The 13,315-nt window shown below is 44.1% G+C and overlaps 2 protein-coding genes across 2 annotated transcripts; both read right to left on the bottom strand.

The window, feature by feature from the left end:
- Positions 1-3,766: 3,766 nt before the first annotated feature.
- LOC141784692 (transmembrane protein 100-like) lies at positions 3,767-7,534 on the bottom strand. The gene is made up of 2 exons (XM_074662525.1): positions 7,378-7,534; positions 3,767-5,046 (listed from the first exon to the last, which is right to left on the bottom strand). Exon 2 carries the CDS (start codon positions 5,001-5,003, stop codon positions 4,542-4,544), a length of 462 nt encoding a protein of 153 aa, XP_074518626.1. The 5' UTR covers positions 5,004-5,046; positions 7,378-7,534; the 3' UTR covers positions 3,767-4,541.
- LOC141785496 (uncharacterized) lies at positions 7,415-13,270 on the bottom strand. The gene is made up of 8 exons (XM_074663835.1): positions 13,223-13,270; positions 12,826-12,928; positions 12,632-12,752; positions 11,927-12,014; positions 11,710-11,801; positions 11,469-11,627; positions 11,153-11,244; positions 7,415-7,471 (listed from the first exon to the last, which is right to left on the bottom strand). The coding sequence occupies exons 1-8, from the start codon at positions 13,268-13,270 to the stop codon at positions 7,467-7,469; spliced, it is 708 nt and encodes a 235-aa protein (XP_074519936.1). The 3' UTR covers positions 7,415-7,466.
- Between the last annotated feature and the right edge of the window lie 45 nt (positions 13,271-13,315).

The raw sequence follows: 13,315 nt of genomic DNA, 5'->3' as shown, positions 1-13,315 counted from the left end.
AATCATCAACACCCTCTGCAAAAAAAATAAAAATTCTTTGTTTGAATGATATTTTCTTAAAGCTATAAGGAGCCACAGCAAAGGAGTCAAAGGGCCGCATGAGGCTCCAGAGCCACAGGTTGAAGACCCTTGGTTTAGGGGGTGGATCAGCAGATAAACAGCTGTCTCAGGTGAGTTTAGCCTGCTCACTCTGCTTTTCGTAACTTGATGTGTCCCTGATCCAGCATCCAGCGAAACCAGGAGGCTGGTGGACGATCAGCGGTTATGCTCGCTGCAGCATCACGGGGATGGACCAATCACAGAGCCTGCAGACTGGGTTCGAGGTCAGGTGAAGACGTGTTCGAGGAGACTAAACATGAAGAGTGCAGACTCATCGCTCCACCTAAACCTGCACAGTCCAGGTCCAGGTCCAGCTCTCCTGAAGCCTTGTGGCAGACTCTGTGCCATGATGGCGATCTGACCCCAGCTGCCATTCTTCCTAAACACAATGTGGACTTCCTGCGTCCAGGCGGCACCGCTGGACGCGCCCACCTGCCCGTCACAGCGCCCAGCGCCACCCGGGAGCTGCTCCATTCTTCAGCGGTCTTTAAATCCGTCAGCGGCGATGAGAGAGGGACGCAGGGAGACCGTGTGAGAGGAGGAGCTGGATCCGTGACCGACAGGAGGAAGTGCCGCTCCCTGGTTAATGGGGCCGTTCGGGGCCCTTCAGGGCCTCCGTGTCATTGTGTGCCCTGCTGGTCCACCTCCTTCAGGGAGTAAAACCAGAATCTATCACAGGATCTCTGCAAACACAGACCAGCAGGAGCCAGGGAGTCCCACACACGCAGACCTGAACCCTGTCCTGGTTTTTCTTAAAGAATCCGTCTCTGGTTCTTCTGTTGTTATTTCATCTGTGAGGCCTGAGGACTTTGCAGAACCTGAACCCTGTGAGCCGGCCTCCAGAGCAGCTCAGCAGGAAGTGAAAAACAAACTGTGACGGTCTCTGAGAACAAACTGACCCCGTGGCGTGGATGGTGCTCATTAAAAGGCGGATGTGGAGGTCAGACCTCAGAGGATCAGACTCTCAGTGTTCAGAAAATCATTTTTAATGTTTCATCCTCTCTGGATCTCAGATTTTCAGTGAGCCCGGTCTGTCAGAGCCCGCCTCTAGCCCAGACCCAGGATCTCAGGTCTGTAACAAGCTCTGCTCCTCCTGACAGCTGCCTCCACCTGCAGCCTCATTACCTGCCGCTCACCTGTCGGCTGGAGCTGCTGTTCCTGAGCTGACGGATGATTTCCAGTCTGCAGAGACAGAAACAGCTCCTGCAGACTCTGAGACGGTGAAAACCCAGAGTGTGAGCTGTTTTCTACACGGAGCTGATTTAAAGCTGCAGAAACACAAACCCTGAACTCATCATCACGACAATAACTGACGCTTTGACGGCTCAAACAGGAAGTGGTCAGCTGAGAGGAATCATAAAACCGAAGGCTGCACACCGTCACTGTTTCCTCTGATGTCTCACCTCAGCGTCATGAAGCTCCAAAGATTTTCCAGTCCTCCTTTAAAAGCCGCGTCCTGGTTTCTGATCCGAGGGAAGCGCAGGATGACTCAGAGAGTCCCGAGACCTTCAGAGACGTCAGAGACGGCGTTCAAACCCCTCTGATGGTCTGCAGAGAGGAGAACTCGGCCGAGCCGCTCAGTTTGAAAAGAGGAAGTTGATGAGAACGACCTTTGACCCCTCAGGATGGTCCCCTGCTTGGTGCAGAGCCCAGTCCTGCAGGGGCATCACAGAGGATGATTCCTGAATGAGACCCTCTGACCCCTGACCCCTGGAGGACCCGGTGCAGGTCTCTGGTCTCCGCGTTGACCCCTCACGCCCTGCAGGAGGGAGCGGGCTCAGGGTTTCTGTAAAGGGTGCGACCGAACAGAAAACACCTTCCTGTTCCCCGGCTGCTCCCTTTAATCCTGCCGACTCCCCGTCTCATTGCGTGCCAGCTCCTCTGGCAGAGAGTCAGGGTGTGTGTGTGTGTGTATGTGTGTGTGTGTGTGTGTGTGTGTGTGTGTGTGTGTATGTGTGTTTCTGGTCACTCAGCTGGTCAGTGTGTTACAGGAAGGGACGGGAGGGTCGGGATTTCCCCTCTGAACTCTCCGCTCACAGCTTCAGAAACACAAAGAATCATTCATTCTACACACACACACACACACACACACACACACACACACACACACACACACACACTTTTTTGAGCTTAGGTCTCTTCTGTTTTCTACTGTCTCAGTCGGGATGTCGGCAGGAGATTCAAGCAGAGATTCTTGCCAGAGAAGCTTGAAATGAAGCCATATCAGAGAATCTGAACAGGAAAACTAAAAAACAAATTCTCCAAGATATAATCTCTTCAGAAGAAGCTGAAATCAAGTCTTCAGGAGAAACTCTGAAATGAAGAATCTGAACGGGACAAAATGAAAACACGTCGTCTCTGCAGGAGAAGCTAAACCTCGTTCAGTATTAGAAAGGAAATCTGCAGGAGAATCATAAAATAAAGTTGTCTGGGATGAGATCTGTGTAGGAGAAGCTTAAAAAGGTGTTAGAGAGGAGATCACAGGAGAAAGTAAAGCGTTGGAGGAGGTATCTGCAGGAGAAGCCATCCTAAGGAATCTGTCCAGGAGAAGCTAAAACATGTCTTTGCAGGAGAATCTTAGTTTATTCAGAGCAGAAAAGTCCTTTGGTCCACTTGTTTGGTCCGGACCAAAAGCAGACTTTATTTTTTTCGTTTGGTGCAGTTCATATTCAGATTGTACTTTTTGCAAGTGGACTATATTGTGTAAACACATCCAGGTGTGTGAGGATCAGTGCTCTCATTGGACAGCACTGACAAAGGGCGGCACACAGAGTACAGACCTGGAAATGGAGGTAAACATGTGTGTTTGTGCTCTTATTAGAGCTGCTAAATCATTTTCAGTTTCAAGAGCAGCTCCTTCAAAGCAGCTTAACAACACCGTTTACAATTTAGGAACAGGAAGACCAATGATCGCAGCAAGGAGGCGCTATGCTCTGCGTGTCCTGACCCACAACATGCTAGCTACAGCGTGGCTAAACAGAAGACGGAGGATCAGGTATGAACCAAAGACGGTTAGGTTACGGTGGCTTTATAGGCCCAAAAGGAGCATGTATCCTGTAGTTAGCTCAGATGGACCTTGGTTTGTATTCAGACCTGCACCGGAGAACCACGAACAGCACCAGAGTTCGTTTGGAAGTGGACCGAGACCACCTCAAAAAGTGGGTCTGGGTCCGGTTGTTTGGTCCACACCAGGGTTCGTTTGTGTCTATTCACACCTGCAGGAAAAGTCCGCACCAGCGTGGGAAACGAACCCTGGTCCGTTTAAAGTGGACCAAACAGTCCAGGTCTGAGTACGCCCTTAAATTGCGCTCTGATCTGATTTCTGTTTCCTTAACCCTTCTCATACCAACAACCTGCTGCTGAGGTCACTTCCTGTCCCATTCTGATGTTTTCCCACTTCCCTGAGTCGATTCTCATCCTCCATCCCCGTCCTGAACCTAACGAGACCCAGGACCCCCCCCCCACACACACACACACACACACAGTTTATGATCTGGTGTTGTGTCTGTGGGTTGCTAGGCAACACAAAGACGCCTAAATATACCAGCCAGCAGTTTCTGCACAGAGAAAATCAAAATGATCCACAAACATGAAAACTGAAATTCCACCAAAACAAAAGAAAGAGAAAAAAAACTTGAGAGAGGAACCAAGACGTTCAGAAGTTCAGGTTTATTTCTTTTAATGAAGAAATGAAGAATAAATAAAACTCATCACCTGTTTGACAGAGACAGAGTCCCAGTGACCCTCAGCATCATGTGACCTCTGTGATGACGTGTGATATACGGCGTTTACTTCAGGATCATAGAGCTGAGGCGTGCACATTCACCTCAGTCTGAGCTCAGCCCTCAGAAAGTTTCTCCACTACCTGCACTCTCACCAGAGTCCAGCAGGGGGCGACTCACAGAGGAGTCTCTGAGAAACTAGTCGGAAATGTTATATTCTGGTTTTAACCACAATAATGAGACAAAAGTACCTTCAAAACATCATCTTTAGCTTATTAGCAGCATTTAGGAAAAACTACTGTACACCTGCATTAATTAACACGTCACTCTAAGAGCAGATCTGAGATTAAAGGGTGTAAACCAAAGAAAACCTCTTTCACTGTTTTATCCACAGAGATGTCCACAGTTAAAAATGTTCACTTAGGAAGAGGAGAAACTGTCAGGATGAAGAGTTTTTGAGTCTGTTCCTGTAGAAAAAACTCTTTTTAAGACTCTCAGCTCGTCCAGACACAGGATGATCCATGGGTGAAGTCTGAGTCCACTTTGTGCACTGAGTCCATTATTTTTGGATGTGTTTCAGATCCGTAATCAGGTCGTAGAAATGTCCCACCTCTCCTCCAGTTTCCATCTTTCTTTAAACTCTGCGTGGTGCATTCAGGGTCACCGCTTCAGAGCTGTAAATCTGAACCATCAAATAGTATAAATCCAATCAGGAGGCGTTCAGGCGATGCAGTACCCCTGACTGGCCATCAGGGCGGTCTGACTCTCCCTCCGTGTGTCCCTCTTCTTCCTCACTCGCAGCCTCCAGCAGAGGGCGCTGGACCCCAGCAGGCCCAGTCCAGCAGACAGCAGCACCAGGCCCAGCACCGAGATGGTCGACCCGTGAGAGTTGAAGGTGTACGCCACCCCAGTGACCACGATGCCGGCGATGAGGACGACCACACCGAAAGGCACGGTGCAGCGGTAGCAGGACATCTCCGCGCCGCCGGTCGCCGCTGTCAGCTGGACCTCGTTGATGTGGGGGACGTGTGATGTCACGATGACTCGGGGGTCCTTCCTCAGGCTCTCGGAGGACAGCGGCGGTGGTGGGGTCCTCGCAGCGCTCTTCGGGATCTGGGCCCCAGCTTTGCTGTGGAGGTCATCCGGTGTGATGATCTGACTGGCGAGGAAGAGGTGAGCCATGTTGGTGCTGATGTCAGCGATTAGCCAATCACAGAGCAGCTAGCTGGAAGAGAGAGGAGAGGAAACATGGAAAAGAAGGCGGTTAAAGAAAATGAGTCGAAACCTGTCGACCTCTCTTCAGACTTAGAGCTTAAAACATCCACACAAGAGCGAGAATAAAATATTTGATAGTCTGACTGTTCTGTTGAGTCTGGTTTTTGGTCTAATACTCTGATTTTCAGTTTTAATTTTATGTAAATGTGCAAAACAAACCATGGCCACATCTTATTTTAGTTATTAATATTTTGAGTGTTGTATTTTTTGTGTGATTTTGGTCCTGTCTTTATTTTAATGATTTACAGAATAGATTTTAAATTCATGTAGAAAACAATAAATTCAGGGACTGATTTCACGGTTCCGTTTTTATGAATAACACATTTTTAAAGGCTTCAAATGATATCACAGCAGAATTCATCTTTTTTTATTTTAAATTTTACACTAAAGCTGAAATCATTTACTGAAAACAAATCTGGAACAGACTGACTTTTTATTTTTATAGCTTATGGGAAAACTGCTTCCATGTAATCCATGTGTGGTTCAAAAAGAAAGTAAATCTTTTTTGTTTAAGGACTCTGATGAAATTTATGGAAGTAAACATTTGTGAGATAGTTTTTTTCATCACTTCACTTTTTTTTTCACATACATTCTGACGTTATTTTTGTTGTAGCTGTAGCTGCACTGCTGTCTTATTCCAGTAGGTGGCAGTAATTCAGATAAACTTTAGTTTCACTTGCAATGTAAAGAAAAAGAAGATGAACAGCGTTAACACCTTGTATTTTAGGAAACAGTATGCCAGGTAGACTGTGGCTGTTTTCCAAACTACCTACTACACTAGTAGTCAGTATGCAAAAACTTGCGAAACCTTGCAAAATCTGCAGTATACCAAAAATCCCTGGATGTCCTACTGATCCATGAAAATTTCTCAATATGCAATGGACCAGTCTACCTGGCATACTGTTTCCCACAATGCACGGCGCCAACACCGTTGGTCTACGCGTGTAGTTCTGGTGAATTACCACCATCTACTGGAATAAATCAGCATTATAACTACAATACAACAACGCTAACGTTAGATGGTCTGTGAGATAGAGGTGAAGTGATGTGAAATAAACACAAGTAACTGTTGTTACTTCCAGTTATAAAAGGTGTTTACTTCTACAAACTCATTACAGTCCATATAAACCAATAATTACCTTTTTTAAACCATTAAAAGGAACTGGATTTCCATCAGCTGTAAAAATAAAAAGTCTATTTTCCAATTTTTTTTTTAGCAAACGATATCACATTGGGTGTAAGGTTAAAAATCAAATATATGATTGTGCTGTGAGATGATTAACAAAATAACAAAAGTCTCAAAATTAACTAAAACTTTTTTAATATGTATGTAACATAATATAATATATACATATAAATTATAATTTATATATTATAATTATAATATCACAATATTATTATATAATATTATATGAATATATAATATAATATAATATAATATAATATAATATAATATAATATAATATAATTTAATTTAATATAATGTGTATAATATACATACTAAAAACTAAAAAAAAAAATTAAAACTTTTTTAAAAACAAAAAATATATATATCATCTGTAGTTCTCTTTTCTGAAACTGAAAACCAGAGTAGTATTCTACAAAACAGACCCAACAGAACAGTCAGACTACTTACTAGATGCAAAAGCAGCAGGCGGTTTGGAAAACTGATGCATTCTGAGATATTTTTCCAGATCAGTAAGACATCCAGAATTTTTGCAGACTGCAGATTTTGCTTTTTCACAAACTACAAACGACTGAATTTCCATTAAATCAGTGCGACTGAAGAGACGTGTGCAGAAACACCAGGTGGTCATTACAAAGCATCAGACGAGCAGAATCAGCAGAGCAGGACACACAGGATTCATCTCTGCAGAGAAAAGCTCAGCTCAGGTTCAACCTCTGGAAGAATCTCTGAATTTAAAGCTTAAAAATGTAAATTAATTATCCAGAGTGTTTGTGCCGAAAGTGCTCCACATTCTTCTTTTCTGCAGAGGATCAGTTTCATCCACAGCTGTCTGCTTCAAACCAGATGTTCACAGAGAAAGACTCTGCACAGCTGGACTGAGTTTACAGGTGAGCACCGACAGGTATCCAGAAACACGTCTCTGAACAGTTTGTGACTTTAAATCACAAACGTCCTCTGACACCTGTACATCATGAAGAGCTCGCTGCAGCTCGTGATCCTCAGCTGAGACTCACTGACTGAGCTTTGTCTCTGCAGGTTAGCGAGGTTAAAGCTGCTCTCCTGTCTTCATGAGGAGGAATGAAACAGACTCACGGTCCAGATGAGCAGCTCTCCATTCCCTCTGATCCGTCTCCGTGTTTTCAGGCTCCACAGGTCGCTCTCTGCTCGCCGCTCTGCATCGCTCACACTGAGGAGAGAAAAGGGGGAATATGGCTATCAGTAGAAAAAACAGGGGGACTTCCCTCCTCCTCCTCTCCTCCTCCTCCTCTCCTCCCCCTCCATACCACCTCCTGCAGGACGAAAGAGAAAAGATTTAACTCTTTCCTGACTCTGACACACTCTCTGTCCCTGAAACAAACCTGAGCTGGGATTCATCAGACCGGATTCGTTTCTGCAGAGCTTCACTTCTGTTCCCGTCTCGGAGAAACAGACCCAGAGTTTTAACGTGGGACACATCTCCTGCAGCGTCTTCAGAGACCAGCTGAGCACATCTGGTCCTGTTTTCAGACTCCGCTTTTGCAGATGATCCTGCAGGGGTCAGTTAGGGTGAGCAGGGCCCCCGATGGGCCCTTTGATCCAGATCAGAGGTCTCCCCTGCAGGGCCGGAGAGAAACATGTCCGTTTGCTGGGATTAGTTTTGATTCTTGAGTTTGAGTCAGAGAGAGGCTATCACCTCCTCCTCCTCCTGCTCGGGGTCTCAGCGGTCTCTGTGATCCCGTCCCCTCTGGACTCGTTATGATCCGTATTAAAGTGTCTCCGCTCTGAGATGTTTAATGATTGCTCTGATGGGTTTTCCTTCCCCAACATGGGGAGCGCTGTAAATCACTTCCTTCCCGGATCTGTCTCTTGTTGGAGATGATGTGAGTTATTTGTTTTGGCTCCTGGTCTCTGGAGACCTCCTCCCTGTTTCCTCTCTGCAGCAGATGGTTTCAGTCTGTGGGGTTAGCAGCTCCGTGAGCTCTTTCCTTCCTCTGAGTGGGTACAGGTGTGCTCACCGCTTCCTAATCTCACATGCGTTCCTCTTTTTTAGCACAAAGTGGAAAAGTTGACTTTGCATTTTTCTGTGTTCACACGACCCAGAGAGTAAGGCCCTCCTCACACGAGGACGGCCCCGTATCGTCTTGGTGTCAGCATCAAAACATGTATCGCTGTTTACACATCGTATTGTGCATAGGCTTGTGCATTTACATGACAACGCAAAACTGTGGTCGGGTTGCCCTTCTGGTTCTGCTCCGAGGCGGATTCCACGTCAACAAGTGCTCTTGCACGCGCAACATGCTGCGTCTCTGCATGAGCACTTATTGTTGCCGTAGCTGGTGTTGTTCATGCTCTCTGAGAAAATGTTGAAATAATAGTCGAAGCAATATTTGTAGCTGCTGGAACAATATCAGAATCAGTCCGCCTGCCGCCATTGTTGTTGTTGTTGTGTGTGACAACGTGGGTTGGGGGGCGGGGAGTAGGAGGGGTGCTATGAGGTCACCGTCTTTTCCAGACTTATCTGTTTATACCAAATACCGCGAGACGAATACGCAGAAATCCACCTGCAGACCCGTTTTCAAAAAAGATGCAGAGTCATGGACAAATATGCGTCTCCGTATGTCAATATCACTGGATCGATAGTTTATTTTACCGCAGTTGTAGAAATTCGTACTTGTGTAAAGCCCACCTAAGACTCAAGGTGCTGAATCACACGAGAGGACTAACGAAGCTCCTAAACTTTCTCCAGACTGCAAACAGAAGAAAAACTTTTGTTTTGATTTTTTGTGGATGATGGAGTCAGGACGGTCAGCTACGATCCAAACCCACGAAACTAGAGAGCTCAGAGTCTCCCAGAAGAAAAATGATAGAAAAAAATATAATAATATAATTATAATAATAGTAATAATAATAATAATAATATAATTATAATAATAGTAATAATAATAATAATAATAATAATAATAATAATAATAATAATAATAATAATAATAAAGATAATAATAATAAAGATAATAATAATAACAATAATAAAGATAATAATAATAATAATAATAATAATAATAATAATAATAATAATAATAATAATAATACTAACAAAAATAATAATAATAATAATGACAATAATACTAACAATAATAATAATAATGATTATTATTATTGTTATTTATTTATGATGAAAGAAAGTGAGATAAAGGCCACGTTTACACGTGTCAATGCAAAAAAATGCCAAGATTAAGGGATGTTTTGGATGTCTCAGTCACGGAGTGTTTATCAAAGAGATTTGTGAAGCTATTGATTGCAGTAGCTAGCTTGTAAAGAAGGAAAGAAAAGGGTATTTTAACTGCTGGTTAAGTAGCCTATTATTCAGGCTAACATCTTAATATTTGTGTAATAACTTTGAGTTGATTTTTGGGGTTGGCCTTAAATTTTGTGGCGTTTTTTGGCTTCAGAACAATTTTTTTTGCTAACATTTGATAACAAGTGTTAATTAATATGTCATCTTTATTGCGAACAGAAATAGAGGACTCCGAATCAACTTTTGCTTAGGGCTCCATGGAGGCTTGAGATGAGGATAGAGAGTCATCCAGAGTTGGAGGACAGGAAGACGGTGCTATGGTGAGTCCAGAATCCAGATTAAAACTGTTATAGAGGGTGTTTGTGGTGAAAAGTGTGTTGAATTGGTGAATACTGGGTCTGGTATCCCTCTTCAAACCAAGCCTGTAGCAGTCTTAGTCTGAAGACATTCTCAGACTTTCCTTTGGTTACTCCTTTCTCTGTGAGACTGTAAAAACCTGTGAAAAAGGAGCGAAGGAGAACCTGAGGCAGCAGCAGAGAAAGTGAAGCCAGCAGGGGGGACGTGCCAGAGGAAATCAGGATGTGTGACCGTCAGCGTGATGATGGTTAGTTATTTTTAGGAGCAGAGGAAGCTGAGGATGCTGTTACAGAGAGAAAGAAGAAACATTCACCCAGACGGACGGAAAAGAAGATAAAAAAAAGGAAACAGGTCACAGGTGCTACATGAAAGGTCACTGAAGGTCATCCAAAAGTATCTCTACAGTAAAGTCTCCTCTGGGCTCTCAAAAAGGATTTCATCCATAATTCATTTGTCTGTCATCAGATTCATCACATCAGCTGCAGGATTACCTCACTTCCTCCCGCTCCCAGCAGAGAGGAAGTGCCTCCAGGTCAAAGGTCATCAGGTTACAGAAACTGACTGCAGACATGAAGGAATCGGGACGGTCCCCGTTAGCCTGAACATTTCTGTGAGAAACGTCCCCATAAACCACCAAAACCAGAAACAGTGTGTGTGTGTGTGTATATTATATAAGTGATCTAACAGGAAATGTTCTCTGAACTATGTTTACAAAAATAAATCAGCTCATTTGGGCATTTAACATAAGAGTTAATGGGAAAACCTGAGCTTTAGGTCAGCCTCTAGTGGACACTTGAGGAACTGCAGTTTTATCACATGCAAATTTGTCGTTGTTTCAGCAGTAGAGGTTTCATCCTGAGTCTCCTCTGTTTTCATTTTTAAAGAGAATGTTAAAGATTTCTTTTCAGCTGAACAATGAGATTCATCCACTCTCTGGTTTAAAAATAGTTTATTTTTTCAGAAGCTCCGCCCTTTTCCACTTCCTGTAAGAGTTCACGACTGGCTGAGTGATTTCAGCTGCTCTGTCGATGTCAGCTCGACACTTCGCTCCTGGGATTTAACACACGTTTAACATGTTTATCTAAAGAAGACTGTCTAACACTAGATAACATAGCATCAAGCTAAGCTAAATGAAGCTAATTTAAGGTGCTGCTGTCAGGTCACATGTTTGAATTAAATCAAATGAGTTGATACACATGAATTTATAATATCAGAGCTTAGCCTCAGCTTCTTTACCGGTAAAAGATAAAGTCCCCCCTCTGTGGACCGTTACGTTCATGCCGGGCATCACGCTGTAGAAGAGGGCGGGAAACAGCTCGGGTTCGTAACTGTGGAGGAAGAAGAGAGGAGATGTACAGATGAATACAGTGAAGCTCCCAGCGGACCAATCAGAGAGCAGTTAGATCTAGGCTACGTTGTGCGTCTTCTGCATTTGAGCAGTGAGAGGTTTTTCTGCTGCATGTTCGGAGATGATTCTGGAAAGACTTGAATACACTCTCCATCCACATGATTTCTTTCAGGTTAAAGCGACAGAGTCTCAGCGTCTCCTGACCTGCACCCACGGTGGTTCGCCATCAGCTCCAGATTGACCGGGTGGGTTTTGCACGACGCTGTTATGTTGTGGACTTTAAACTTGAGGAAGCGGACCGGGAAGCCCAGCTTCTGCAGGATGCGAGCCAACCTCCGAGCCGCTACCCTGGACTCTTCCACACTGCACAAACAAACAAACAAACAGGAGAAGGGTCAGTCTCTCCTCTCCTCTCAGCTCCAAATCCATCAGACCTGGACCAGACCTCTCAGTTCCCAAGCAGACCAGCTTGCCTGTCGAGTAGATGTTCCCCGTGGCTCTGGGCTTTCGGATCCTCATGTTGAGCCCAAGAAACCTCTGAAACACAACAAGAGGAGAGACGGTTATCCACCTTTAGACCGTCAAACACAAAAAGTGAGTCAGACCAGGAGTCCTGGACTGGGATCAGGTTTCCTGGTCGCCTCCTGATCAGGCAGACCAACCTTCTCGTTGTACTGTACGTTCCATGCGTTTGCGGCGATGTAGTTCAGGTCCAGATGGCAGCAGAGGTCCACTGTTGAGATGACGTTGCTGCACACACACACACACACACACACACACACACACACACATACAGAGGACGTTTCAGACTGAATTTACACTGGAACAGTTTTTATCATCTTTGTTTATTTTCAACTGTTTTGATGTCGGAGTCTTCTGAAGCATGTACTCTGCCCCCTGGTGGATGATCAGTGCATTGCATTTCTCCTCTTTTTGAACTCTTTTACACATTTGTTTTTATGTAATTTTTCCCTTTTGATTGTATTTCAATTCCAACTGAATTTGGCTTCAACTCATTTGTTGTCTTTATTCTTGTAATTGTTTTACTTTTTGTATATTTATCATATGTGTAGGTGTTTGTGTGCAAATGTGTATATATGTGATTATAGGTGTATGTGTGTGTTTATGTATACACACATATTCTTATGCTTTTAATTGGATGTGTTTTTATGCATTTTATTTCTGTTTTCTCTCTTTAACCTTTTCTCTTTTTTCACCTGATGTGATGTCGTTATTTCCCTTTTTTTTTTTTTTATCATGTCTGTACAATTGTTTACTTACTCATCTCTAACCTCACTCAGACAGATTTTTTTTCTCAGACCAGATTTCCCTGAAATCTGACTCATTATGTGATGGTGAGGACCTACTTGATCTTTGGGATTAACTTTTGTCCCTTGGAGTCCAGACTCCTCGGGATGGAGGAGCGGTTCGTCTCCTCTGGGGGCCTGACTGATTGCTCTGACCTCTGGGATCTGTCCTGGCTGCTCTCTGTAACAAACCCTCACAGTCATTCAGATTTCTTTTCAACCATCCTCAGTGTTTGCCATCAGGTCTGCTCTACCTCTGGACTCCATCAGCGTGAGGAGCTCATCAGGGAGCAGTTTGATGAACTCCTCCTCGTCCTTCTCTTCGTTCTGCTCCTCTTCATCTCTGTGTGGGGCATCCTGCAGACAGAGGTACTCCATTAACACACCACATTAAACTGATAAATCGGAATAATAATCTCATTTATTTCCCCAAAAATGTGTTAATAAGAGCACAAAATGTCAGCCTGTTTACTGGTGTTACACATGATGTGAATCAATCAGCTGCTAAAATAAGTCCACCCTGTGATTAAACTAAGACAGATATCACAGAGTGTAGATGTCTGTGTCTGCAGGTAGAAGCATTTTCAGTGAAATGACCCTTTAATACATTATTTTCTTAAACAAACAGGAGAATCTGCTGCCTGTACTCACATCTGCAATGTACTTATCAAAGTATCTCTCCAGCGCTGACTCTTCCATGACTAAAGCTTTCCAGGACTTTCCACAGAGCAGTTTCTGGGTTAA

The sequence above is a fragment of the Halichoeres trimaculatus genome, unplaced genomic scaffold (genome assembly GCF_033239565.1).
Source record: "Halichoeres trimaculatus isolate MK-OKI-2021-1 unplaced genomic scaffold, fHalTri1.1 fHalTri1_scaffold_23, whole genome shotgun sequence".
Lineage (NCBI taxonomy): Eukaryota > Metazoa > Chordata > Actinopteri > Labriformes > Labridae > Halichoeres > Halichoeres trimaculatus.
Note: the sequence above shows the minus strand (reverse complement) of the source record. Positions and strands in the feature narration are given on the sequence as shown.

What these genes read in the sequence shown, in the direction of transcription:
- LOC141784692 (XM_074662525.1), bottom strand. Translation starts at nt 5,003, where the DNA reads ATGGCTCACCTCTTCCTCGCCAGTCAGATCATCACACCGGATGACCTC.
- LOC141785496 (XM_074663835.1), bottom strand. Translation starts at nt 13,270, where the DNA reads ATGGAAGAGTCAGCGCTGGAGAGATACTTTGATAAGTACATTGCAGAT. An exon ending in TTGATAAGTACATTGCAGAT is followed by an intron (nt 12,929 to 13,222) that starts GTGAGTACAGGC and finishes CTCTGTCTGCAG; the next exon opens with GATGCCCCACACAGAGATGA. An exon ending in CACGCTGATGGAGTCCAGAG is followed by an intron (nt 12,753 to 12,825) that starts GTAGAGCAGACC and finishes GGTTTGTTACAG; the next exon opens with AGAGCAGCCAGGACAGATCC.